The sequence below is a fragment of the Conger conger genome, chromosome 2 (assembly GCF_963514075.1).
Source record: "Conger conger chromosome 2, fConCon1.1, whole genome shotgun sequence".
NCBI lineage: Eukaryota > Metazoa > Chordata > Actinopteri > Anguilliformes > Congridae > Conger > Conger conger.
The window spans coordinates 63,315,461-63,341,791 of record NC_083761.1 but is presented as its reverse complement, the minus strand read 5'-3'; the positions used below and the strand labels follow the sequence as shown (position 1 = coordinate 63,341,791).

The 26,331-nt window shown below is 40.4% G+C and overlaps 2 protein-coding genes across 2 annotated transcripts; both read left to right on the top strand.

The window, feature by feature from the left end:
* The first annotated feature begins 238 nt into the window (after positions 1-238).
* Positions 239-6,281, top strand: LOC133121723 (ankyrin repeat domain-containing protein 40-like). The gene is made up of 5 exons (XM_061231135.1): positions 239-705; positions 1,504-1,652; positions 2,272-2,814; positions 3,329-3,510; positions 4,042-6,281. The coding sequence occupies exons 1-5, from the start codon at positions 572-574 to the stop codon at positions 4,189-4,191; spliced, it is 1,158 nt and encodes a 385-aa protein (XP_061087119.1). The 5' UTR covers positions 239-571; the 3' UTR covers positions 4,192-6,281.
* Positions 6,282-20,620: 14,339 nt separating this feature from the next.
* On the top strand, positions 20,621-24,207 carry wfikkn2b (WAP, follistatin/kazal, immunoglobulin, kunitz and netrin domain containing 2b). The gene is made up of 2 exons (XM_061232111.1): positions 20,621-21,098; positions 21,578-24,207. Exons 1-2 carry the CDS (start codon positions 20,901-20,903, stop codon positions 23,078-23,080), a joined length of 1,701 nt encoding a protein of 566 aa, XP_061088095.1. The 5' UTR covers positions 20,621-20,900; the 3' UTR covers positions 23,081-24,207.
* The last annotated feature ends 2,124 nt before the right edge of the window (positions 24,208-26,331 follow it).

Sequence of the window (26,331 nt, the reverse complement as noted above, 5' to 3'; positions counted from 1 at the left end):
GAGAAGTAGAACATAGGGTTTTGTTCCCTTTTTTAAGGGAGATAAATATATTTGGGAATGTACAAATAATGAACATTTTAACATAAGGATGATTAATACGAGAGTAGTATTGACAATTTATTTTACTGTATGAGGAAAGTTTTTTGTAATCTCTGATCCACACTCCGGAGCAGAAGGTGGCGGTAATGCACCATAAAGTTGTATGAACCCACAGTAAAATAACGAGAAGAAGAAGGAGTGAAAAAAAGAGAGAGAAAGAGACGAATATGGACTGGAAAACTTGATAGTCGGTTAAAAAAAAGAAAAAAAGAACATTAAATAAACATTATCGACACTTAAAAAGTGAGGCCAGATAGACTAAGATATAATTTCAGAAATTATAACGTTAATGCACAACCAGGTGACTGCTTTGAAGCAGCAGGTTCGCTAACTTAAACTAAAGGTGTTGTATTGGCTAAGTTAGCTTGGTATTTTTCGCGTCGATAGATAGCAGGGTAGGAAGTTACAGCTATTTCTATATGGCCGAAAAGGTGGTTTATGTTGCTTATGAAGTCATACAACATTGACAGATATGTCAACATTATCGGTGGACAAAGAATTGCAGGAGCAGCTGAGAGAGGCATCTGCTATCGGAGACGTTGACGAAGTGCGGCTTTTAGTGGAGAGTGGAGTTAATATCAACTCGCAAAACGAAATCAATGGATGGTACGTGTGAAGCCATTTGTTGCTAGCTCGAGACTATCTTTTTGGCGAATAACTGGGCTGGTCTCTAAACTAGCTACTCGACATTATTCCACCGTTAGACAGCAAACATAGCTAGCTAGCTAATTGTATAACAAGTGCCTCATAATTTAACTCACTTGATTGCGAACTTCCCTTTGTTCGGTATGCTAACCAGTGTTTATCCTTGTAGCTAGCTAATTTAGCCAACGTTAGGCTAGCTTCCTTAACTTCATTGCTGTAACTCGTGATTAGATTACCTTAATCCGGTAGAGTAGCAATCATGCTTGTAACGCACCAGGTAAAACAAATATTTAAAAAAAACCTAGCAAGATAAGTTGGCTTTCTTGAAAATGTAGATACATTAATGTAAGTTAGTTTTATAGGCAATTACTTACTAACGTTAGCTAACTAATCGCATGTAACGTTGGCTAAATTACGTTATGTTAACATGGGACACCGCATGACGCACAGTTCTGAAAATTACCGTACCAATAACCAACGATTAACTAACGATATATTTTATATAGGCTACCTAGTACTGCTCAATATCGAACAAAGTTCATCTGTGTTTCGCTTGTATTTGCTAATTTATGCATGTCACACGCCTGGCTAATTTTAGTTTGAGTTAACTTTTAATCAATCTGATTCTGACACCAGTTAATTTGCAGACTACGTTTTTATTGTGTTAATTCTAGATTAGAAATAATTTACGTTAGCTATCCTATTTTATGCAAATATGTAGCTACTGGAAAAGCAGGCTTATTTGTGTTTCTCGACTAGGACATGTCTTCATTGGGCATGTAAGAGAAACCATGAACAGGTTGTGGCCTACCTCCTTGGTTCCGGAGCTGATAAAGGAATTCTCACATCTAAAGGAGAATTGGCTGTCCAGCTGACCTCTAAGCGTGATATACGAAGACTTCTTGGAGGTTTGCCTAAATTATCATCCCATTTCTGTTACTGAAACTCAAGTTTTTGTCATTTAAGTCTTCTAGAAACAATTGTTTGTGCAAGTGTGTGCATACTTATAATTGACCCATATTGCATTTATTCCAACGAACGAAAATAAATCATTATTTACATTGCTGGAAGTAAAATTACGGGCCCCAGTAAATCATAATTTTAAGTTTGTTGGCCTAATGTGCTCCCAGAGATAGATTTAGCCTCACAGTCAGCATCTAATGGTAGAGCAATTACAATTTATACAGTAGAGGTCCTGTCCTCACTGAAACACAAGGGATTATTTGGGTAGGATTAAAAGGCTAGATTGATGGAACATATATGTTTCCATCAATCTTTCGTATCTTTTATATATATTTGTGTATATATATATATATATATATATATATATATATATATATATATATATACACACACACACACACACACACACACACACACACACACACACACACACACTCTTGTCAGGTATTAGTTTACATTTGCCCTGTTTCAGCACTTTTGAGTGCTATATACAATAGTCGGTACCAAAAAAAGACAGATTCAGAGATTTTGATAACTACAAATTATGTTTTAATATGTTCACAGTGGAAGAAGACATTCCTGAGGTGAATGAACCAGAGTTGCCAATTATCCCAAATTACCTGTCAAATCCACAGTTCCCATATCGAAAGACGAATGCAAAGGACCTGATCCAGGAGTCCCAAAATTCCCAAAATGGCACAGTGGACCCGGAGCCTCACTGTGAACCAGCCTCCTCCCCAGACCCCTCACTGTCAGATAAGCATGAGAAGAGCTCATTCGCTGACACAGAGGGAGAGAGGCAGGCTGCCTATGTCCCAGTGCCAGGGCAGAATGTCCTGCCACTGAACCCTCATGGTGCTGTCAATGGATCATGCTTGGAGGTCCATCATTCTAGTCATGGGGAGTATGCCCAAACAGTCAGAGATAGTGGGCTGGTGTGCGCATCTCTTTCCTCCGCCAGTGAGAGTTCCAGCTCCTATGTGGACAAGCCCACCGTCGGCAAACAGCAGTCTGTTCCACAGCTGCTGAACACAACTCAGGCCGGCATGTCTGTGCCTGCCTTCCAGCCGTTCTTCTTCACGAGCACGTTCCCTGTCAGTGTGCAAGGTAAGGTATAACACTGAGCCTTTCCCTGCCATTCAAATGATATGTCACACTATTTGCCACACTACTCCTGGAGATCGCCTGTCCTGTAGGTTTTCATTTGAACATGAATTTAACACCCGTTTGTTTGAACTGTCAGCTCAATGTGACCTCTAGTTGTTGAATGAGGTTTGCTTTGTTAGAACTGGAATTCAAACTTATAGGACAGTAGATTTCCAAGAGCAGAGTTGAGCAGCAGGTTGTCTGTTTAATTGAACACTTTTGCTTTATTCATTTTTGGTGGCAACAAAAAATTCTGTCCTATCATTTTCAGTCTGTCTACGAGTGATTTTACAAGTTAATGTTAAAGTCACATATGGAAATGCAAGCAAGTTCTTAGTGGCTATGTCCTAAATGAGCTGCTTAAGGATGAACTTTGTTAAACGTATATGATTCAAATTACGCTAAAGCCTAATGCCTGATTTGCAACAATGTCAAGGCCACGTAGGCAAAATGTGCATACTATTTTCTGTTTCAGAGCTGGTCCTGAAGGTGCGGATCCAGAACCCAGATGCCAGAGAAAATGACTTCATAGAGGTGGAACTGGACCGACAAGAGCTGACATACCGTTCACTTCTCAGGGTGTGCAGTAGAGAGCTGGGCATTAGCTCAGACTGCGTGGAGAAGATCCGTAAGCTGCCTAATACCGTGCTGAGGAAGGCAAGAGTCTCACCCATCTTTTCCTCTGTCCACTTTACTTTCGTCCCCATGTGTCAAGTATCTAGTGTCTTATGTGGCTCAGTACAGCCAATCCAAAAAAAAAGGATGACAAAAAGCTTCACAAGCAGTAGCATTACATGACATTCAGTGACAGCCAAATGAATGAGAAATGTATGAACTGGCATCACCTGATGTTTTAAATGTGTTGCTGAGACTGGGTTTTGTAAAATGAACAATCAAACATAGATGGATCTTACACATTATACAGTGAAGGCATCTCCATTGCAGTCCATTTCTGAAGTATATTCAGTTTGACTTCATAGCGGAGATCGTGCTCCCTGATATTCACCATACAGGAATGCAGAACCTGTTCCTGGAGAGATAAGTCGAACAGCACAATGGGGTCTTGTTTTTAGTTTGTTTGTTACTGACAATCCTGAATATAAAGGCCTTCGGGCATGCTACATGTAAATCTGTACCAGTGTTCTGCAGTGAACATTTGGCTTTATTTGTTGTGTTTCTGACCCTCAGGACAAAGATGTGGCCAGGCTACAGGACTTCCAGGAGCTGGAGGTGGTGCTGGAGAGAGCAGAGAACCTGTCTTTGTTGTCAGATGTAGGACAGGGCAGCCTGACAGACAGGCCATGCTACAACATGAAAGCCTCTAAGCTGACCTATTAGGAGGTGGAGTCCGTTTAGACCTGACGCAACTAGTCCATTATAGGCATTGAGGTGGTCGGCTGGGTGTGTCATAGCATTTTGTTCGGGACAGTAGTAGCGCGGAGCCATTTTCACTGATTCTACAGTTAGAAGAGCTATTGGAAGGCCTGAGTGTATGTGCGGAGAAATTGAGCCTCTGAATTGAACACTGTCGCAGAAGGTACAGGCAGCACTGAATTCACAAAAAATTAACCATTTATACATAGATCTGGAGGGAGAAACAAAACCAGCCTTGTATTTTAATACAGATTTTTTTTATTTTAACTTGTAATTTTACTTTTAATTATAACAGCTGATTTCAGCGGACTGTGAGAAGCACACGCCATCATATTGCTTCCCGTAGCTTAATTAAATTAAATGTGTTCTTACGCCTACATTTTTTAGCTGCCCTGAATTATGCGGGCAAGCAAGAAAGCTTCTCCACTTCCTTATAGACAGGGTAACCAGTTTTTCCTCCCTGTTATCATTGTACTCTCTCTGTCCTCGTAGGGATTGTTAGAAGCAGTGGAAAGTGCCTACATTAAAATGAGGGTAGTTATATAACATTTAACCTCCACAAAAAAAAGAATTATAAATTGACTATGCTGTTGGACTGCCTATGGGGACCCCTGCAGGATAAACATTGAAATTCAACATTGAAATTCAATTTGAGACCGGCCTGCTGTGCATGTTGGTAGTGTCATTTAGGCCAAAAAATTACTTGATTGGTTTGTTTAGATACTTATTTCCCTATGGAGACTGACTCAATAATTAAACTTTGTACAAAATAGGACAAACTTAAATTTTAGCTTTTGTCTGGTGGTACTAGAGTACAGTGTTACAGTACGGAAACCAAACATTAAAATCTTGACAGCTGTTTGAAATGGCCAATTACTGCCACTGTTGGCATGTGTTATTTGGTGTTTGGGGTTAATTGTCCCCGTGTAACCAGTTTAGCAAATGCCTTTATTGCTTTGATTCTCATTGAACATGGTAACCTTTGAAGTATCTCCCACAACCCAATAATGTACATCAATATACTATACTGTACATGAAGGGTTTGCTGCTTCAATAGTAGCCTTGTTTTGGGAGGAGTGATTAAGAGCACTTTCATGTCATTCAAATACTGTATTGCCTTCTCTACTATCACCATGATTTGCTTCGAGAATAATAAGTGGAATAAGACTAATTTATTTGATCAAATTTAATGAAAGTTAATTTGTTTTGTGAGTTTAGCAGAAACCCAAAAATAGTAATTCCCCATACGCGTGGGTCCGCTTCGGATCTCAACGTAGAATATATATTTTTTTTTAATTGAAATATGGTAACCATAGCTATAAATTTGGTTTAAAAAAAAAAATTAAAATACTGTGAAATGTTTGTTAAAAATTAAAATCTAATTTTTGTTAGAGGAATTGTAACCTATTTTCTTCAGGAAATAGATGTTTACATTATTAATGTATGGCTGTAGACCTGTAGAAAACATGGAAACAAATCATGCTTACAAGCACACAAACTTCAGTGCTGTAATGAATGCAGTACTTGTGAATTCACAGGAGGAAAAGTGAACTACTGGGACTGCTGTCTGGGTGAATTTTCATGAATAAATTCTGTTTTTTATGTACCATGTCTTCCTTTAACAGTTTTGGATGGAAAATAAAAAAATAGAGGCAAACCAAGTGTGACAATGCTAGATTTATGAGAGAGAAATGGGATGCTCCAAAATGATTAATGAGTATTTTGTAGAAATGGATTTAATTGTTCACTGAAAGTTCAGGGGAAATATGTCTTGCCTGAGCAGTGAGAGAAATGTCTTGACCTGTGACTTCTGTGAAGACACGTCAACCCAGTCTGACAATTTTGCATAAGTCATCCGACTGACTCCGAGGAAATCACTAACATTGTACTAATTGTTAACATTCTTTAAGGAGTACAGTTTGACTTAGCCTATACATTCAGAGTCTGATATTTTTGTATGTCTTATGTAATTTGATAAATACTTAAGCACTTTTTAACTTGTGTTACTGAAGACCTGTCACTGTTCTTCAATAAAGCATGGTAATTAACTATCATGTTAGTTTTTTATTTCTATGTTGTCTGTATGCTGATAGTGATTTGTTTTCAGTTTTAACATTCTGTCAAATTGACTGCTTTCAAATTCAAAGTGTTCAGTGGTACACCACAAGAGGGGGTATTTTAGTCACTATTGACTTCTGTGTCCTACCATTCATTTGGGAAGTTTTACATTCTAGGAATGTGCTGACATTTTATACCAGACGAGTCCTTAATTACTGCCATTTTTCTTTATGGGTATGGCTTCAAGAAGGGGCTAATGATGTTTTTAGGTTTTGTTCTAGTCAGAATAGTCAGTCATTGAGAGACATATTTATGGGTGTCAGGTTTAGGTTTAAATTGTCTGCATGTTTGAATGTTGGCTGTAATTATAAACATTTCGATATCCTACATAAACTAAATTGCACACTGCCAACACCATAAGCATTACCTTTATTTCTCATTAGACCGCTATTTCATATAATTCATATCAAGAAGGATCAGCTTAGTCATGACACGTTCTCTTGAGTGCGGTTTTTGATAAATGGACAGATTTGAAAGATTCCCTGCCATGCGGTTCACAGAGAGTGACACACGTTGGCAGTGCTGCAGGCTTACTGATGGGAGACAAGTTTATTCTCAGACACCTCGCAGCAAGATGCCTCTCGCTCTGTGGTAGGATTTCGGGGACAGTGTGTTGGCCTTTCCAGTGCCGTTTTCCTACCGTGACGGTGTGCTGTTTTTTCATTACGCTGGGAGCAGCGGCCCCCGACCGTCTTTGACAGGTGATGTCCCAGTAGAGGATGGATGAGTCCAGGGTGCCAGGATGCTAAGTAATGTTTCTCCCTGTAGGCAAGCTACATGAAATATTGCTGGGTTTGGCTTCCTTCCTCTCTGATCATTTGATGCTGCAGGTGGGGAATATTAAGGGAATATAACTCATGTATTCCAAGTGGTGACAAAAGCAAGAAGTTGCCGTGTGTTAAAACAAAGTTGACATTGTTATTCTATTGCTTGTCTCCCTTTTTCTTTCTCCCCAACTGTCAATGTCTTTCCCAGTGGGATGTCTGCAGCAATACATGTGTTTTAATAATTTTTTTTAAATATATGGTTTATGGCACATTGAGTGCTCTTTTTTGGGTGGGTGGGGGTGATCAAGGGTTCTTTAATAGTTCATGGTTAATCGTGCAATGCGGAAGAGAAGTCTGATACACATGGTTTTAGATACAGTGGTTTTACAAAGGATAATAAAACGGAGCCACTGCTCATCAGCGGGGTTAGTGACAGTGGCAAGGGCATGGTTTCTGGGAAGGAAGCAGGGCAATCCAAGGACCATGCCTACTGGTTAAGTAGGCACACAGGTGGACTATGTTTAGAGTTAGTCCTGGCTATTAAATGTGTGCCCTTTTCTGCAGTAGGCATCTGAGACCGGGAAGTACAGACGACAGAACTGTTGTTCAGAGAGCCAGAGCTGAAAGCAACAGAGCTAAAAAGCGACTAAGTGAAAGCCACAGAGAGAAAGCTACGGCGTGGTTTGCTTTGCCTTGGCTTGCCTTGCCTTTATTATTTTAGTTTGCTATTTTGACCCCGATCCGTGAGGGTGAAGGGTGAAGGCCTTTTGTTTATTTAATAGTTTGCTCCCGTTCTCTCTCCCTTCCCTGCTTCTGTGTAAACTGAATAAAACACCGGTGCAATCCAGACTTTTGATATCTCCCTGTGGCAAGCTCGTCTATCCTCTCAGGGGGGTGTCACGGAGTGTGACAGTGGCCGAAATAAGAAAGTAAGCAAAAAGGGACACACATACCTGCTCTTTAAAATGTTGTGTCCTTAAGCTGTTTTGTTTTTGGTTAAGCGAGTGACGAGTGCCACGGTGGTGCAATAGGCTAACCGAACCTGAATCCTGCCAAAGGCTGAGTTTGGCCAGCTCATGTCAAGCCATTTTTTTTCATATTTGTATTGCAGCCATTTAAAACTCTAGAACATCAAAAACAAATGTTACTCTGTGTGGTAAAAGAGAAGGCTACAACCTGCCTGGCTGAAATGGTTGTCTGTGAATTTTCGGCTTTTATAAAACTGACCTGCTAATTGAGCCCTACAATTAAAGATCAGGCGCCAAGATCAGCAACAACAGCCTGCAGCCATACCATCATACACCCTGTTCCTACCAAATGGCTGAAGCTTATCCAGTGTGGGCTTGGTTAATATTGGATGGGAGACCTCTTGGGATGACTAAGCTGTCAGAAGGGGGTGATCTTCCTTCTGGTCAAATTATCACCAATGCCCAGGTTCAGTGATGGGGACACTGTGCTGAAGGAGATTCAATCTTTCGGAAGAGACATTAAACCGTAGTTGTGACTCATTGTGGTCTGTAAAATCTGACATTCATTGCGAAGAGTAGGGGTTTCCTGGCTAAATTTCTAACCTGACTCTTTATTGTCCCCTTATTAAAATGATGCTCTCCACCTGGTTTGTGCTTTGCGTTCTGGTGCAAGATGGTTGCCATGCATCACCCAGGTGGGCGCTACACATTGGTGGTGGTTGAGGCGAGATTCCCCCTCATCACTGTAAAGGGCCTTGAGTGTCTATGGGGAAGAAATGTTATCTAAGTGACTAAGTAACTGAGCGTGGAATGATTGTTGGTGCCAGACAGGGTGGATTGACTATCTCAGAAACTGCTGAAGTCCTGGTTTGCAGAGAATGGTGCAAAAAACAAAAGAAAGTCCAGTGAGCAGCAGTTCTATGGGCAGAAACGCATTGTTAACGACAGAGCCAGACTGGGCCAGACTGGTCAAAGCTGACAGGAAGGTGACAGTAATGCAAAAAATCACGCATTACAACAGTGCTATGCCGTAGAACATCTCCTGACACACAACGTGCCAAACCTCTCAAGTGCAGCAGTAGAAGACTAAATAAGTCTAAAGAATATGTTTTATAAATACCTAATAAAGTGCTAAATAATGCATTGCGTGGATTGGCACAATGCTACCTCTCTAATCCAATTATATTGTACCTTACGCAACATTACATACCCTACGCTTCCAAAATGCAGGATTTTTATCACTTCCAAGATATTAAATAATCAGCTGGGGGCAGAGCACTCTAAGTCCTCTGGCCCTTACCTCTGGAATGCTCTTCCCGCATCAATCAGATATGCAAGACATTCTCTTAACATTTTAAAAACAAACCCAAAAATGCTCTCACTCTCTTACAACCCACCATGACCGCTTTCATTTCCTGCTCCAGAAAATGCCATTGTCCAGTCTCAAATGCATTGGATGGTGTGAATTACTTTGAAAACTCACGAATGCAGAAACATATTATGTGAAATACGCATTGCAAAATCACACTAACCATACTTAAAGCTATGATTTGGCAATGCAAGGGCACATTTTAAATGGAGTCAACAGCAAAAGCCAAATCCCAGGCCTCCAGGGAACAGGACAGGAAACTACTAGCAAATCATCTTGAGCTATTTAAAACATTCTGTCCAGTTTCAATCTTGCAAAATGTTTTTTTGTGCTTAAAAATAATCAACCTTTTATTGTCAGCCCATTCATAGCCCCAGGTCTTGTCTATCATCCCTTAGATATGTTTGACAACAGTTTATTAATTTTTGCTCAAAATCAAACATCTTATTGATCAAAGGCATATCAGGTATTGTTTTTATTAGGGGCAAGTGAGGTGAGTTGTATCCAGTGTGACAGACATAATGAATGCAATATGCTGTATCTACTCCTTCAGGTATCAATCATGGGCTGTGGTGTGCTATGCTCTCTCTGTGCCAGCACTTTGAAATAGTCTCTTTGTTGCCTAAAAGATGTCAGATGGGCTTAATCAGTGCTGGAGGCCTTGATATCCTGAACATGAACCTACAGTGGGCTCCAGAATTATTGGCACCCATGATAAATATGCACACAATATGCAAATATATACATGCACAATGATTAAATGTACTCAATCAATCTAACATGTAAAAAAAAACCCAAAAAAAATAACAGGTTCCACAATTATTGGCATGCCTGGTTTAATACTTTGTAGTCTTTACCCATAATTTGTGATTAGAGAACACATTTGGAGGGATTTTTGACCATTTCTCCATGCACAACTTTTCAAGATCATTGATGTCCTTGGGTTTGCGTTCATGGACTGCCCTCCTCAGTTCAGACCACATGGTCCATCAGAATATTATCTGAGGTTTTAAAATCCAAATAGTAGTGGCCAAAAAGAGTGCACACTACAATTTGGACATAACATGACATGACAGGAATATTAGGTTTATCTCACTATGTGTAAATTAATCTTCCTATTATTAATCAATGTGATTTGGTTTTTATTGGAGTATTGTTCTGTCTTTCATTTGCCTTGGATATTGCAATTTGGTCTTTTGAGTGAAAGAAAAGTTTAACTGATATACAGTGGGCTCTAGAATTATTGGCACCCTGAATAAAAATGGATAAAAAGGCTGCATATAATAAACAACATGATAATGATTTATATTTTATGTTGAAACATATGGGAAAACAGTTTTATTTCAATTCATTTACACATGTTTCAATTTTCTTTTTTATTTAGTAACCTATTTTTTTCTGAAAAACATAGATGCTAAAATTATTGGCACCCCTACCTATAATTGTAAATAAAATCAAACTAAATTAAATGGCCAATACAATTTTACTTAACATTGTTGAAAATTAGGTCACAACATTCAAAATCCCTTTATCAACCATCAGCATGGGAAAAGCCAAAGAACTGTCAATTCAGAAGACAATTGATGATAATTGACCATCACAAGTCTAGTAATGGATACCAAAAAATACATAAATGGTTACATACATACTACTTGCACTGTAAGGGCAATGACAAAAAGACGTAAAACATACGGAATGGTTGCAAACCTGCCAGGAAGAGGACGCAAGTGCATTTCATCCCATTCCATTTTATTATTATTAAAGCACACTACTTTACAGATGTTGGAAAATAAACGTATGTCAATAACTGTATTCTTTTTTAGTTTAAGGGTCCCATTAATTATGGAGACCACTGTATATATAAATAATACTTATTGGAAATATCTTTTGGATTCCCTTCAATTTATAAATTCATAATGCATGCTGGTATTTCTGACCTTACACCATTGGCAGTCTCCCCAAACCTAATCTGAGTTGACATACACTGATGATAAAGAGACACATGTCATGCTAAAAGCATCAGTGATCACATTCAGATGAGGCTGATCCTAAGCACTAGGCCTCTATAGATACTATGAATGTGTCACATTCATAGTATCTATAGAGGCCTAGTGCTTAGGATCAGCCTCAGTCAACCTTTAATTGTAGAATTTGTATACTCAATTGTTACAGGGCATTTCTGGGCAGTCCTTCCACCAAATGGATTTCCAAGGCTGATGTGACTATGTGATTTTTAATTGGTCACTGTAATGCAGTCTCTTACCCATAATTCTTCTACATGTACATATGACATTTTTTCCTTGGTTAAATATGTTGTCTCCTGAACCAGTTTGTTCATAAAAATAATTAATACTACAGACAAAGTACTCCAGGTATAGGAATGGAAGCCTCTTAGTGAATTAACCCAAGTTCCTCAGCTGAACCATGTGTCCCCCCAGGAGGTTGTCGGGTCCTGTGCTGGTGTGCATAGCTGAAGTGCTTAGTATGCCCATAGTGGGTGACTGTTCAAGTGTTTGCGGCTTAGTTGCATGACTACAGGACAGCTATTAATGAAAATGCCTTTGTACTTGGATCAAGGGGGTCATATAACTAGTCTGCATTGTTTTCCACATTGCTTGGTTTCTAATGTACAGTAAGTGCACATGAAAGGAATTTTAATTAGCTTAATGGCATTATTACTGTCAAATCTCATTGTAGCAATACATATTTTTACATGGCTTCAAAATATAATGTCAGGAGACACTATGAGAGGACTCCACAGCACTACAAAATCCCAAGATTCTGAATCCAATTAAGCATCTTAACACACATTTATACTTTGCATGTTATTAAAATTACATACAAGTCTAATGTAATTTAATTAATGTTGAATATTGTCTTAATATATACATGTTTGAGGATTTCATATAAACTTTTGCTTTTAATTATTTAGCGTTTACATAATCTGACATTTTAGCACAATTTCTTGATAAGGTCATGAGTGACCGCAATGAGCGGACTGATCTTGTGTCCCTTCATAAAACATTTTATTGTGAAGTAACCTACCAGTGAGCCAACATAAGTTTATTTTCACTGATGAACTAACTGAGCCAGGATAATTTGTGGAAATGAAAATGTGACTCTACAGAGATGCCCATGCTTGTTCTAAACTGAAGTGTAAAGACTTGTCTACATAGTGCTGGCCACTAACAGGATGCTAGACTCAATTAAACAAATAGTACTTAATGAATGCAGGCAGTCACATTTCAATGGAAAACGGACAGGTGTGTTAATGTGCTGTTGGTAATTGACTTGCTGGTACCCTCTGTACACTTTACAGTATGTCATCTTGTCCCAGCTCAGACATCTGTCCCAGTGACATCTGACTCAATTACTTTTTTCTGTTCAAGGACTGCCTTCTCTAAGATGGGTTCGTTTCTGGTTTCACTCATTCTGCATGTCTGGAAACTAATTATTTGGGCCTCTCTTCAGTCCAAAAATCAGACAGCTTAATAATCTTAAATAGAAAATAACGCCCCATTTGTGCTCATTTTTTTCAGTGACAACCTGGCAAGAATGACTATTCATTTTTGCAAAGAGCACTTGAGGACAAGCACTTTCCAGGAATCTAGTCCTGGGGATAAATGGAGCTGTTTGCTGCATTTAATCTGTTGCACAACTGTAAACCATGTGTGTGGGTGGGGAGGGGAGCGGCTGCAACTCATCAGGTGTCACGTACCAACCCCTCGCAGTAGCTGTCTGTTCTTAAATTCAACCTTATAACTAAAGACCTTATACATAAAAGTACTAAAATGTTACCATTCTAATGTTGAACCGAAATGTTAATCAACACTAATCCCCCATTATCTGTACAGATACAGAAGCTAAAATATGCATTTTAGATGTAATGTACGTAACTGGATTCTATGCTGGATGTTCGAGACTTGAAAGCAGCTTCTGAAAGATCAATAGTCTGAGATAATTGGCTACTTCCAGTAATTATGTCACAAAAAACCTGAATGCATGAAGCTGCTTTTTGTCTTGGCAGACATAGCGATCCAATTAACATACAGTGCCATGTATAAATATTTGCCCCTAATTTCCTCTATTATTGCATATTTGTCATGCTGAATGGTTTTAGCTCTTTATGGGTGATCCTTTGACCTTTGCAATGTAATGCCAATTAAACCACATACAGTGTAGTCGGTATGTGTTTGGACAGTTGGTACAATTTCTATTCTTTTGGCTCTGTAGTGCAGCACATTGGATTTTAAATGAACCAATACATGTGAGGTTACAGTGTAGACTGTCCCCTTTAATCCAAGGATATTTACATATCTGTATTAGGTGAAGCATGTTTTTTTATCCTTTTTAAGCTGAAATTCATGTGAAAATAGTTGCACATTTTCCTACAGTAAATACAATACTATTACCATTACAAACTTTTTCTTTGCAATTTCTCAGGCCATCTGCAACACTTTTCAAAGAATCCCCCTTACACAAAAAGTAATATTAGACAAAGTGTTTTAGGCAAACCTGATTATTATTTTTTATTATTATTTCATTTATTTAATGAAAAAAGTGCTAAAACACCTAATTTAGCCCTGTGAAAAAGTAATTGCCCTCTTAAACTTAATAACTGGTTGCAACCAAACACTTCCTATAATTAAATATCAGTCTGTGGAACGAGTCTTGCACTCTAGTCTTTGCAGACCTGCTTTTATTCAGACAGATTGGTCTTTTTTTCAGGCCTTGCCACAGTATATTACCTACTGAGTTCGAGTCAGGACTTGGGACTGATGTTCTGCAATAGCCATCTCAGTTTCCAGACTTAAATCCCATCAAAAACCGTGGGTCTGAACTGAAGAGGGCAGTCCATAAGCGCAAAGCCTATGATATCAATGATCTTGAAAAGTTCTGCTTCGGGGAATTGTTAGAAATCCCTCCAAATGTGTTCTCTAACATTACAACAAATTATAAGAAAAGGCACTCTCATCTTTCCCAGGTGTGGTTGTGCAAAGTATTAAACCAGGGGGTACCATGAATTGGGAAACCTGATTTTTAGGGGAAATAATTTTTTTTTTTTTTTTAAGACTGCTTGATTCCATTGAATCATTAATAAAGCCCACTACTTTACACATGTTAAAAAAAATAGATATTACACTCAAACTAATAGAGTTTACACTGAAGTAAAGTAGTTGTCTAGTATGTCAGTAGTATGTCAATAACAGTATTATTTGTTAGTTTACAGTAGTATTTTTCTGCATATTCATCAAGGGTGCCAATAATTCAGGACCTGACTGCATATGCAGGCTTCTTAGAGGCAATGCGTATGTTTGAGCAATAGCTACTTCTGGTTGGACGCTGAACTCAAGACTGCAAATGCACCCGACAGCGCTGTTGTATCTTGCAGACAAAAACATACAAAGGTGCATGGCTGAACTCCAAGACACCGCTGTACAAACTTAGCCCCTGAAAAAGTGCCTGAGCTGCTGCCAAGCCTTGAGTACACTGGGCATGGCCCCCCACCAGAGGGGGCAAGCCCATACTCTCAAATTCCCATTGATTGAATCAGTGATCCTTTGTGCCACAGCTGGTCTAATTGTCCAATAGGCTGCGTAAAAAGTATATTGACAGAGCACACACTGGGCAGAGTTTATGAAGCATAGCATCTTCCTCATTATCATGAGAAGAGGGCCAGGTTCAATATACATGAGCAAAAGGACGCAGTAATAACCCTCGGGGTAGACAAAGGGCTTGGTCTCAGCACAACTCTGTCAGATCCTGAAAAGGTACATAAATCGCTTTTAGCTAAGTAAGCAACACCAACTTGAGAGACAAAGCCTTCCAGTCAACACTCTCTATAAAATGTTTTTTCCAGGGGGTGAGCAGCAACTGTAGAACCACTATAGCTGTTATGGCATGCAGAACTGTTAAAGACACGCCCCTTTAATGTGGACAAGAACAAACCCTTATTAAAATTGTGGGTTGCTTCTCCTCCCTTGCTTTGGCTAGCACCTGCAGCAACAGGCCAAATGTATGAAAGGTGAGAAACTGGCGAGTGCAGCCTCTTCAGATGAGCACTGGGATGACGTTGTAGGAGGGCGGCAACTTTTAGCCCTTGCACGACGCTCCTGACATCTTGCCTCTAAAAACAATCTTGTGGAAGGATCTCCTGATCGCTACTGTGGGGCAGGAGGTCTTTGCTCACGTCCCCAGAGCTATCAGCGAGGGTTACATTACATTACATTATGTTACAGGCATTTAGCAGACACTCTTATTCAGAGCGAGGTGCAATGAATTGCAAATCAAAGCCAGGGATGAGGACCCTAGAGGAAAGTACAGTTCCGAGTCCTAGCACAAACACATAGATACAACTTACCAACTAGAATACCACGGTTGGCAGCTAGAATACCCAGAGTACAACAATAACTATACATAAGTGCTATTATTATCTATGGCATACACAAGGCGGCTAATCATGGTAGTGAGGTAGGGAGGGAAAGGTGCCGCCTGAAGAGATGAGTCTTCAGTCTACGCTTGAAAATGGTCAAAGACTCTGCTGTTCTGACATCCACAGGAAGGTCATTCCACCACCGTGGGGGCCAGACCAGACAGCAGTCATAACTGAGAAGTCCAGGTGTGACAAGGGGGAGGTCCCAGGCATCCCTAAGTAGTGGAACGGAGGGGTCTGGCTGGTGTATAGGTTCTGATAAGTGTTTGAATTGAATGTATGCAGGGCTGAGCCCTTAACTGCCTGATATGCGAGCACCAAAGTTTTAAATTCGATATGAGCCATAACAGGCATCCAGTGGAGGTCCCTGAGCAGGGGGGTGACGTGTGAATGTCTGGGGACATTGAATACCAGACGAGCTGCGGTGTTCTGCATCAATTGTAGGGGTCTGATGGCAGATGCTGGAAGGCCAACCAGCAGAGAATTGCAGTAGCCCAGGCGGGACAGGACTATTGCTTGAACGAGGAGCTGAGTGGAGTAGGTGTGATGTTCTCGGAGAAGGACAGTCTGTTGTCCATCACCACTCCAAGGTTTCTTGCACTGGGGGATGAGGTCACTGTGGTATCCCCCAGTGAAATGGAAAGATCAGAGAAGGGAGAGGTTAGAGCAGGGATGAAGATTAGTTCCATCTTACCTGAGCTTTAGATGGTGGTTGTCCATCCAGCTCTGTCTCTCAGGCAGGCAGAGATACGGGTAGAGACGTGTGTCGGATAGGGGGAAGGAGAAAAAGAGTTGGGTGTCATCGGCATAACAATGATATGAAATGCCATGAGCAGAGATAGCATGGCCAAGGGATCTGGTGTAAATGGAGAAGAGGAGCGAACTGAGGACTGAGCCCTGAGGGACTCCTGTAACAGCAGCATGGGCATGTTTGGCATTGAAACTGGAATGCATACAGAGATGCGCCTCATAGCCACGGTGAAATACAGTGGTGCGTCAATGATGTTTGGGGCTGTTTTAATTCCAGAGGTCCAGGAGCACTGGTTAAAAGCAATGGTATAATGGATCAGGAAATTTTGCCTGACAATCATTGCCTCTACTACAAGGCTGAGACTTGGCTCTACGTGAACCATCCAGCAAGACAATTTTCCAAAGCATATGCACAGGACCCCACACAGGAATGTTTCAGTGACAACAAAATATATGTTCTGCAATGGCCATCTCATCCAGTTGCAAACCTGTGGGCTGAACTGAAGAGAGCAGTTGATATGTGCAAACACAAGAGTGTGAAGGATCTTGCAAGGACCTGCATAGAGGAATGGTCTAAAATCACAAATGTGTTCCTTAACCTTGTCAAGCATCACAGGAAAATACTCCATGCTGTTATCCATGCCAGAGGTGGATACACCAAGTACTAAACCAGGGGTGCCAATAGTTTTGGGACCTTTATTTTTGGTTAAATCTATTTCTCATTAAATTAATGTTAGATCTTTGTTGCTTCCATTGAAACATTTATTTTTAAAAACTGTATGTTGGCATGTCTAAGTTTATCTCAATAATTATATAGTTTTTTTTATATTGTTTGTTTTTTGTGCATTGCCAGTTGGTTCTCTATATAGACCACTGTATATAGACATGCTGAATTGAAGTATTTTTCAGTATGTATGTATATATTTGTCACATGTAGTCATAAATGATAAATTAATCATCTAGCCAGACACTTTCCAAGACATTGACCACATGTTTGAGCCCAGTTCTCATAGAAAGCATGGTAGTCACAGTTGATTTACAGTGTTAGACAAACCTTGTGACATTTATTACAGAGCTGTGAAACAGATTAAAGTTCAGACCCCCTGGCTCTACATGAAGTTCTTTTTCAATGTGGATAAAGGGCAGGAAGCAGGAACAAAGAAAGAAATCTCACTGACAGAACTACCTCAACATACTGTCATTTCACAATACCTATCATTTGTCTATGCTGTACTCTTGCTGTACATTGCATGGATTTTTGCTGTTTTTGCATGGATTTCAATTGTTATTGTTATTGAGATTCAGTTATTGTTAATTCTGAATTATTCTTCGTATTTAAAAATCTTGTAACTAAGCACAATAATGCAGAAAGCAGTTGTTTGGGGAAAAAAGATGATGAGAATAATGAATAACATAAAATTTTATTGTATTTGGTTTTCTTTATAAAACTATTGATAACCCTATGAGGAAAAGGGTTTTGTGGAAGATAAGGAAAAGACCCGTTACACCCTGTCATTTTGGTTGACACAAAAAAGATGAAATACAGAAGGAATCATTCTGTTTAAGGTGTGGATTTTAATATTTCAATAAATGCACATTTTTTAAAATCATGATACCATACTTAAAATACATTACTTTCAAATAAATTATCACAACAACAGATTGTTTTGTTGTTGTTTTCTGGCTCAAGTTCAAAAAGACTGCGAATGATCAGAGGGTCAAAGTCAAGGTCTATTTGCAGGCAATACATGTGCTAAAGTCAGAGTGCATGGCTGGGTCTCTGCACAGATATGTTATTTCAGACATCCTTTCATTCCAACATGTCCACACAGACTGTGAGGTCTTAGCTTCCCAGTGGTGACTGGGGAGGCTGGAACCCGTGTAAACTGAACCGAAAGAGCTAACAGGATGTGGAAGTCCCAGGAAGAGGGTGACTGAATGTTTTCAGGAGAATAATGTAGAACTTAGTTAATTATCGGGCCACCATGCTGTGTGCATGTGATCTGTGGCTGTGGAGTCTGGCAGACTGGCAGAGCAGCACTGGGACAAGCAGAAGGACAGGGGAATAGGAGCAGCACAACTACAGGCAGGATAATTGGAGGACCATGTAGACCAATACTGGGATAGGAGGAGTAGACAGTTTGGCACATATGCTTCTAAAATCACCAAACTAGGGCAACATGCAAAATCCAATGAATTATTCAACATGCTCATAGGCTGTACTGTACAGTATGTTTACTCTAACTGTATATTATGCAGAAAATTTGTCATTAGATGTACAAGTACTAAATCAGTTAAAGTCCCATATACTGTGTGCAACTATCCATACTTATAGTAAGCAATACTTGCAATACTTTTTGGGTGTATACAGTATGTCTTCATATATACACCCAGTGAGCTCTTTATTTGGTAGACCTGTACATCTTATAAATGCTAATATTTGATCAGTCAATCATGTGGCAGCAACTAAATGCATAAAATCATGCAGACGTGGTCAAGAGTTTCAGCTGTTTTCAGGCTAAATGTCAGAATACCTGATAAAGTGTATTACATGTGTACATCCCTTTTTATACACACTCCCCACATCTTAGGGGACCAAAAGTAATTGGACAGTTGGCTTCTTGGCTGTTTCTGATTAGTCAGGTGTATTCAATATATCGGTTTCTGCTTCCTTGGGCGCTAACCAAATTGCTTGATTATGAATCTAAAATTGAGCCAAATAAAGAAAAAATGTCTTGAAATATGTCTATGACATATGGAGCTCACTGAATTTACTTCATATGCTTGCTATAAACTTGATGAGGAACAAGTACACGATAGGAATTTTCTACTGTCCTCAGCAGAACTTTGTACTCCATGTGTACCTTTACTTGGAGCAAGCTACTTATTCAGGATGCAAATGTAAGAGGATTGCATAGAAGCACTAAATATTAAGCCCGAGATATGAAATATTTTTTTTGCCGCTGAAACTTTAATAAACAACTTTCTGTGGCAGGGCACCCACACGCTACACATGTGGCCCATCTCATGTTAATGCAAGCCTCTGGCAAACACTATACAGTAAGTACTGTTAATAGATACAATTTCCCCCAGGTCTGCACTCTTGTAAAATCTGAACCAGAAAACGTAGCTTATGTTATGAGTAGCTAATGGATAGAAAAATCGTGACCATGGGATTATAAGGTTCTATCTGTGTTCTGAGTGGTTTTGAGATATTAAGCTTCAAAGATACCAAAGTGAATTGGCTCCAATCAGATACAATCATATAATTCTACGGTTTTAAAATGACTTAATTCGCTATTTAGCAGAGGAGTATTCTAACAGGACTAATAATGTGCCAATAAATCAATGAGGAGTTTTCTTCAATAGTATTACAGTTCTGGTGGACATACGTTGTTTCCTGTTTCCTGTTATTTCAAACTATTTTATCACATTATTACAATGAAACCCTCTGCCCCCCTGTGCAGGTCTTATTGTAGCTACGCTGGGTCCCAGCATGTACCTTAACCACTTGGCTATAGCCACGTGTTTCCATCTACACATATATAAAGTTCAGTAACTGAACAGATTAGTGAACATAACAAAGCTCAATTCGTTATTTAATAAAAAAAGGACTCACTTTAAAAGTCCACAGATGTTTCTGTCACACCTGTTCGCGGAGCCACAAAAACGGAGAGGGTCCCGTTGCCGACTTCCCGCGGGGTCCGTCCTGTGCCAACTATAACAGAAATAAGGATTGAGAAAATAAATAAAACTTAAACGAACAGTGTGTGGACAAATGAAAAAACGATGTATATGTGTAATTTCTCCAGCTGCAAGCCTATACGCAGATTAAGCGCACAAAGGGTTAAATCGGGGTTACAGCGATTCCGAAACAGGCAGGTGTCCCAACCCAATTTTACGACTGATGTTTTTGAAGTCTGAAATCCTTTCAAGTACTCAGACTCAATTCATAACTGTCACTTGCGCGCAAGGGCGAGTAGTCGGGGGAATAGTAGTTGCAGGCTTAACTTGAAAAGGAAAGAATAGGGTATAAATACTGCCACCGAAACCAGCAACAGTTAGAACTCCATCTGAAAGAGCACCACAGGTTCTTTAATTGTGTCGAGGTGCTGGTTTTTTTCGTTTTTATTATTATTGAGAGATATTATTTTGAAAAGTTCGATCAAAATAGTGACTTTAAGGCAGATTACCTTCGGTAGGTTCAGGAGAGTTCTGTCTTTTCTTATTTTCTCCCCGTAAAGCTTTGAAATCAGTAAACGCGGAATATGTGGTGGATGCTATTTCCGCGCTGGATCTGGTTTTTTGTTGGGCAGTGGATTGTCCTGTTCATGGACGGCCGCGTGAAGGGCATCGCTTTACCAAGAGTTGTATATTCTCACGCAGGGATCTGTCCAAACGAAATGAACCCCAACTTATGGGTGGATGCCATGAGTACTTGCATGCGGGAGTGCGAATCTGATCAGGTAAGTCTCGGTCTGCCATCAATTTTCCGTGTGTTGGTGGATGGGGAGTTATGGATACGTTCAGTAGAAAGTCTGATATCAAGTGAAATTGTCGGTACATATAAAGTCTATTACTAAAGTCTATACAAAAACCGAGTTATTAAGTTAAATTATTTTATTAATTCATTTTTTACCATTATCCATTTCAATTTTTTCCTGAATTAGAATTAAAATTTCGTTTTAAAAATGCTTTTTCTTTGAAAGGTTGTCAGATATCAAGGAATGTGAAAAAAATTTTTTTTTGCAGATTTGAAAGCTGTGATTGAGAACCTATTTTTGTAACTGTGAACATAATGGTTAATGCACACTTATTGTCCTCAAAACTAATGTAAACGTATGCTGCTGCAAAGTATTAAATGAGTGATGAATTGTGTAACAGTCTACTATAAGGTGTAGACTGTTACAGACATAAACGTGTGTGCGCTTCCTCTGCTATCCAGGAATGTGAGACTTCTGAGAAGTGCTGCCCTAATGTCTGTGGAAACAGGAGCTGTGTGGCGGCCCGTTACAAGGGGAAAAAGGGACCCATGGGAATGCCCAAGGAAGCCACATGCGACAAGTTCATGTGCACCCAGCAGGGCTCTGAGTGTGACATCTGGGACGGGCAGCCAGTGTGCAAGTGCCGGGACCGCTGTGAGAGGGAGCCCAACTTCACCTGCGCTTCCGATGGCATGACCTACTACAACAAATGCTACATGGATGCAGAAGCCTGCTCTAAGGGCATTTCACTGTCTGTGGTGACCTGCCGGTACCATCTCACATGGCCTAACACCAGTCCCCTCCCTGTGGAGACCACTGTTCGCCCAACCACAGCTCTTTTGGAAACCACGCCCATGGACATGCAGGCTCCAGTCATGGTCAGCAACCCTGCTCACCAGTCTGTGTTTGTGGGCGAGACTGCCAGCTTCCTGTGTGAGGTGACAGGAAAGCCCAAGCCAGAGATCACTTGGGAAAAACAGGTGGAAGGGAAGGAAAACATCGTCATGAAGCCCAACCATGTCCGTGGGAATGTGGTGGTGACCAACATCGGCCAGCTGGTCATCTATAATGCCCAGATCGAAGATGCTGGCATCTACACCTGCACGGCAAAAAACGCAGCCGGTCCCATACACGCGCACTTTCCCCTCTCTGTTGTCCAGAAGGACCCTCTCAAGAAGGAAGACCAGAACAACTCCACCGTCTTTCCTGCAGAGGAGTGTCTGAAGACACCAGACAGCGGAGACTGCGGGGAGGAGAAGATGAGCTGGTACTATGAGGCCAAAAAGAACAACTGCTTCACGTTTACCTACAGCAACTGCAACAACAACATGAACCATTTCGACACATACGAGTCGTGCATGCGTTCCTGTGGGGCAGAAGTGGCAAACCCCTGTGCTCTGCCCAGCTTGCAGGGTCCCTGCAAAGCCTACGAGCCCCGCTGGGCATACAGCAGTGTGACAAAGCAATGCCAGTCTTTCATCTATGGCGGCTGCGGGGGTAACGACAACAACTTTGAGAGCAAAGAAGCCTGTGAGGACACGTGTCCCTTCCCCAAAAACCAGAACTGCAAGATATGTAAGCCACGGCAGAAAATGGTGACCAGCTTCTGCAAGAGTGACTTTGTTATCTTGGGTCACATGACAGAGCTAACGGAAGATCAAGACTCCGGCCACGCCCTCATCACGGTGGAGGAGATCCTGAAAGATGAAAAGATGGGGCTGAAGTTTTTCGGCAAGGAGCCCCTGGAGGTGACCCTGCTGAACATGGATTGGACCTGCCCCTGCCCCAACATCACCAGCAGCGACGGGCAGGTGATCATAATGGGAGACGTGCACAACGGCATGGCGGTGCTGCAGCCCGACAGCTTCGTGGGCACGTCCAGCGTACGCCGCGTGCGTAAGCTCCGTGAGGTCATCCACAAGAAGACCTGTGACATTCTGAAAGAGTTCCCCAGCATTCAGTAGGTCTGGTGATGACAGGCTGTAAACAACTTGACTGCATTTTTCTATTTCAAAGGGTATTTATAAAGAAAGTGTGCTTGAAAAGTTTAATTGCTAGTTTCCTGAGGGATATGCTAAACTGAAATAATTAATAAAAGTGATAAATAAAAAAGCAAAAATGATAATAGTTTATACATATTACTTGCTGTACCTTGACTTGCCATACACTCACATGCAGTACCTGTTGCTACCTTTATTTATTTTAGATACACGGCGGCTTGTGTATGCTATTGTTTGTTCAATTGTTCAATTGTTTAAATACAACAAAAAACCACGTCCAATAAATTTGATAAAGTAAAACTCAGTTGACCCATTTTAAATATTGCACTTTATTGACAAGGAAATGTGCAATTAAATTGGAACACATTTCTTTGTACAAATGATGCGAGTGATACATAAAAGTCTCCCCTGTGATTGTCTGGCCTCTGATCAGCTGCGTTTGCTCCATGGGGTAACAGCTTGGTCGTTTGACAAGGTTAAATAATGTTTTTGGACAATGGAACCTATTAACAAATCAAGAATTGGCTTTTCTTAAGCACTTACAACATTGCATACTGAACATGTATTTTACTGAAATTATTATTTGAGCTTTGCTTTTAATTTTCTGCATGATGGAAATGACCTAATGCCTTTCAGGCAGTAACACAGACTCATTAAAATGTAAGTGTTATATTTAATAGTTAGTTAAAGGTTAATAACAGTCACATGGGAAAAGGCATGCAGTAAACCTTTTGTAATATATTCAAAACTGGATTTGCTCAAAGCACTTGAACACGTTGTAATATATTCTCTTTAAAGTTAATTACTACAGACTCCAGGAATCAGAGTGTTTGTATTTGCAAATGTAGCACCTTGTTATTATGCTAGAATATGAATGTCCATGTTTTTTGTATGCCTTAATTGCATTTTTCTATTTATTGTTGCTCCTTCTTCTGTCGCTTATTTGAGTTGAATAAAGAAAATCTTTTATACAATATATGTTTCTTAAGCACTTAAGGTAATGTATTCTCTTGACACATTGACATTTTCCTAGACATAACACAATTACATTCCTGTGAGAGAAAAAACCCCCAATAAAAACTGAAATCAGACTTCCTGCCTCAGTAATTTCATCTGTAAGACATGGTTTTATCATGATTTGTGTTTCTTTTTTCCAAATATGACATTATATTCATACGTTTTCATACAACCACATTTTAGACTATATTTGTTGTTGTCAATATTCACACTGGCTTCTTTTTGAAAAATATTTTCATGTCAACCTCAGAGCGATTAGTATGTAATGACAGGGGGATGTTTTACGAGCAGCCCACCCCCGTTTCTCGTAGCCCCTCACATTAATTATCAAACAGGTCACATTCTTGCACGGCACTGGGGAAGTAGTGGTCCTTGGGGAATTGGGTCCAGCCAGACAGTGTGTTCATTTGGGAGTCTGGTCTTTGACATTCGGCTTTATGCTGATCTTTCATGCGTGTGGAGCTGCAGATACTTCACTCCTGAGCCCTGTGGGGTGGATGACCTCTTTCCTCATCACACCAGGCCAACTTCAGCCAAACGCTGACCTCTGCACAGTAGGCCAGGCTGTAGAGAGGGGGTGTGCTGATAGATGAAGCAGTATTTTAATACAAAATGTGAACTTTTGACTTTCGGCAAACCCAAGATGCAGACCACTTCCTTCAAAAAAACAGTTCCAACACATGGTCTCTCTGAAGCTTTGCAGGGTGGGCTTCAGACGTCTGTTACCTCAGGCCAAGAGCAGAGCAAACCCTTGACCTTATAAGCTGGGAGTTAAAAAAAAAAAGCAAGAGAGAAAGAAAGTGTTTCATTCAGGGGCTGCCAAGTATCGAGTACAGCCATCAGACACATTTTAGAGAGTTGGGGCAGCTCTGTGGTTTGCAGGAAGGCATGTCCTGACCATCTGATTATCTAGCCATAACACTTAATAAACAACTGAGGTAACTACACATATCCTCACACTAAAAATAACTTTCTGAAAGTATGAGTGTTTTATATTTTTATATTGTTTTTATATTCCAAACAGGAATAAATGTAATTTTAAATTCCCTCAAACAGCGTGTGTGTGTGTGTGTGTGCGTGCGTGCGTGCATGGTGCGTGTGTGTGTGTGTCGCTTTTATTGTGCACATCATCACCACAGCTATGCAAAGGCAATTCTTGGATGTTAGAGAAGACCAGAAAACCTCCATGAGCTTGAAGCCCACACAGGCATCGTGAGCATGATGTGATGACAGGCTACTCTGCGCTTTGGATGACTGACCTGTCAAAAATGATGAAGGAGGGTCAGGAATGCTTTTCCAGACTGCCCTTGAATCCCTCTCAAGGCTGTGCATGGCCTTGACTCTCACTCTAAATGGCAACAAGCTTACTCCTTTCAAAGACTGCTGCAATGGCTCATCACATCCACTGCCCCTTGTGGCGTCGTAAACTTTTATTATTCAGTATTGCTGCTCCAAACACTTTCTGTAATAGAGGAAATACTTGCTGCAGAGCCCAAGTATTCCTGTGTAGGGTTTGGTTTCTTTCATCATTTGCCAAGGTCTTCTCCATGCCTATGCTGTACAAACCTGTCTAGGGGGGGCTGAAGGGGGTGTGAGTAGGGGGTCCAGTCCTTCTGCTGCAGACTCTGTTATTCCCATCTAGCACTGAGGAGAACCAGTAGCACAGCCCTGAAATCGTTTTAGAACTGGCATAGGAGTTTATACCCAAGAATAAGGAGAACATTATCAGCAGTATTCGCTTATAAATGTGTTTAGTTAAGATCAGATGCATTCTAGCAAACGCTAATACTGTGAATATAAAGTCCAAAATTAGGTTTCCTCAGGCACGTCTTAAATATTAATTTGTCAGTTTTGGCCATACGACCTGATACCTATTCATGTCAAACTACTGAAGTTAAGCAGGTATGGGCTTGGTTATTCCTCAAGTAAGACATTTCCTGGGAGTATTGTGTTAGGAATAACAAATCTTTAGCTGCCGACTAGTGGGAGGAGAGAGAAAAAGGAGAAGGTAAGGTGGAAGCAGGAAGGAAAAAACGGAAGAGGAATAAGAGAGCGAGTGCGAGCTAACGAGGCTCGATTAGTGATGTTCGGTTATTTAAGTGTATGAATAAGATTTGTCAGCACAGTGATCACTGAACGAGAATAGCCTAAGTTTGGTCATTCTATAATACCACTTTCCAGTTTGATGCTTGGATGTG

Bases quoted from the DNA above. Each gene is read 5' to 3' on its own strand.
- LOC133121723 (XM_061231135.1), top strand. From the start codon at position 572: ATGTCAACATTATCGGTGGACAAAGAATTGCAGGAGCAGCTGAGAGAG. The intron at 706-1,503 runs GTACGTGTGAAG...TTTCTCGACTAG, and splicing joins CAAAACGAAATCAATGGATG to GACATGTCTTCATTGGGCAT. The intron at 2,815-3,328 runs GTAAGGTATAAC...TTTCTGTTTCAG, and splicing joins GTTCCCTGTCAGTGTGCAAG to AGCTGGTCCTGAAGGTGCGG.
- wfikkn2b (XM_061232111.1), top strand. From the start codon at position 20,901: ATGTGGTGGATGCTATTTCCGCGCTGGATCTGGTTTTTTGTTGGGCAG. The intron at 21,099-21,577 runs GTAAGTCTCGGT...TCTGCTATCCAG, and splicing joins GGGAGTGCGAATCTGATCAG to GAATGTGAGACTTCTGAGAA.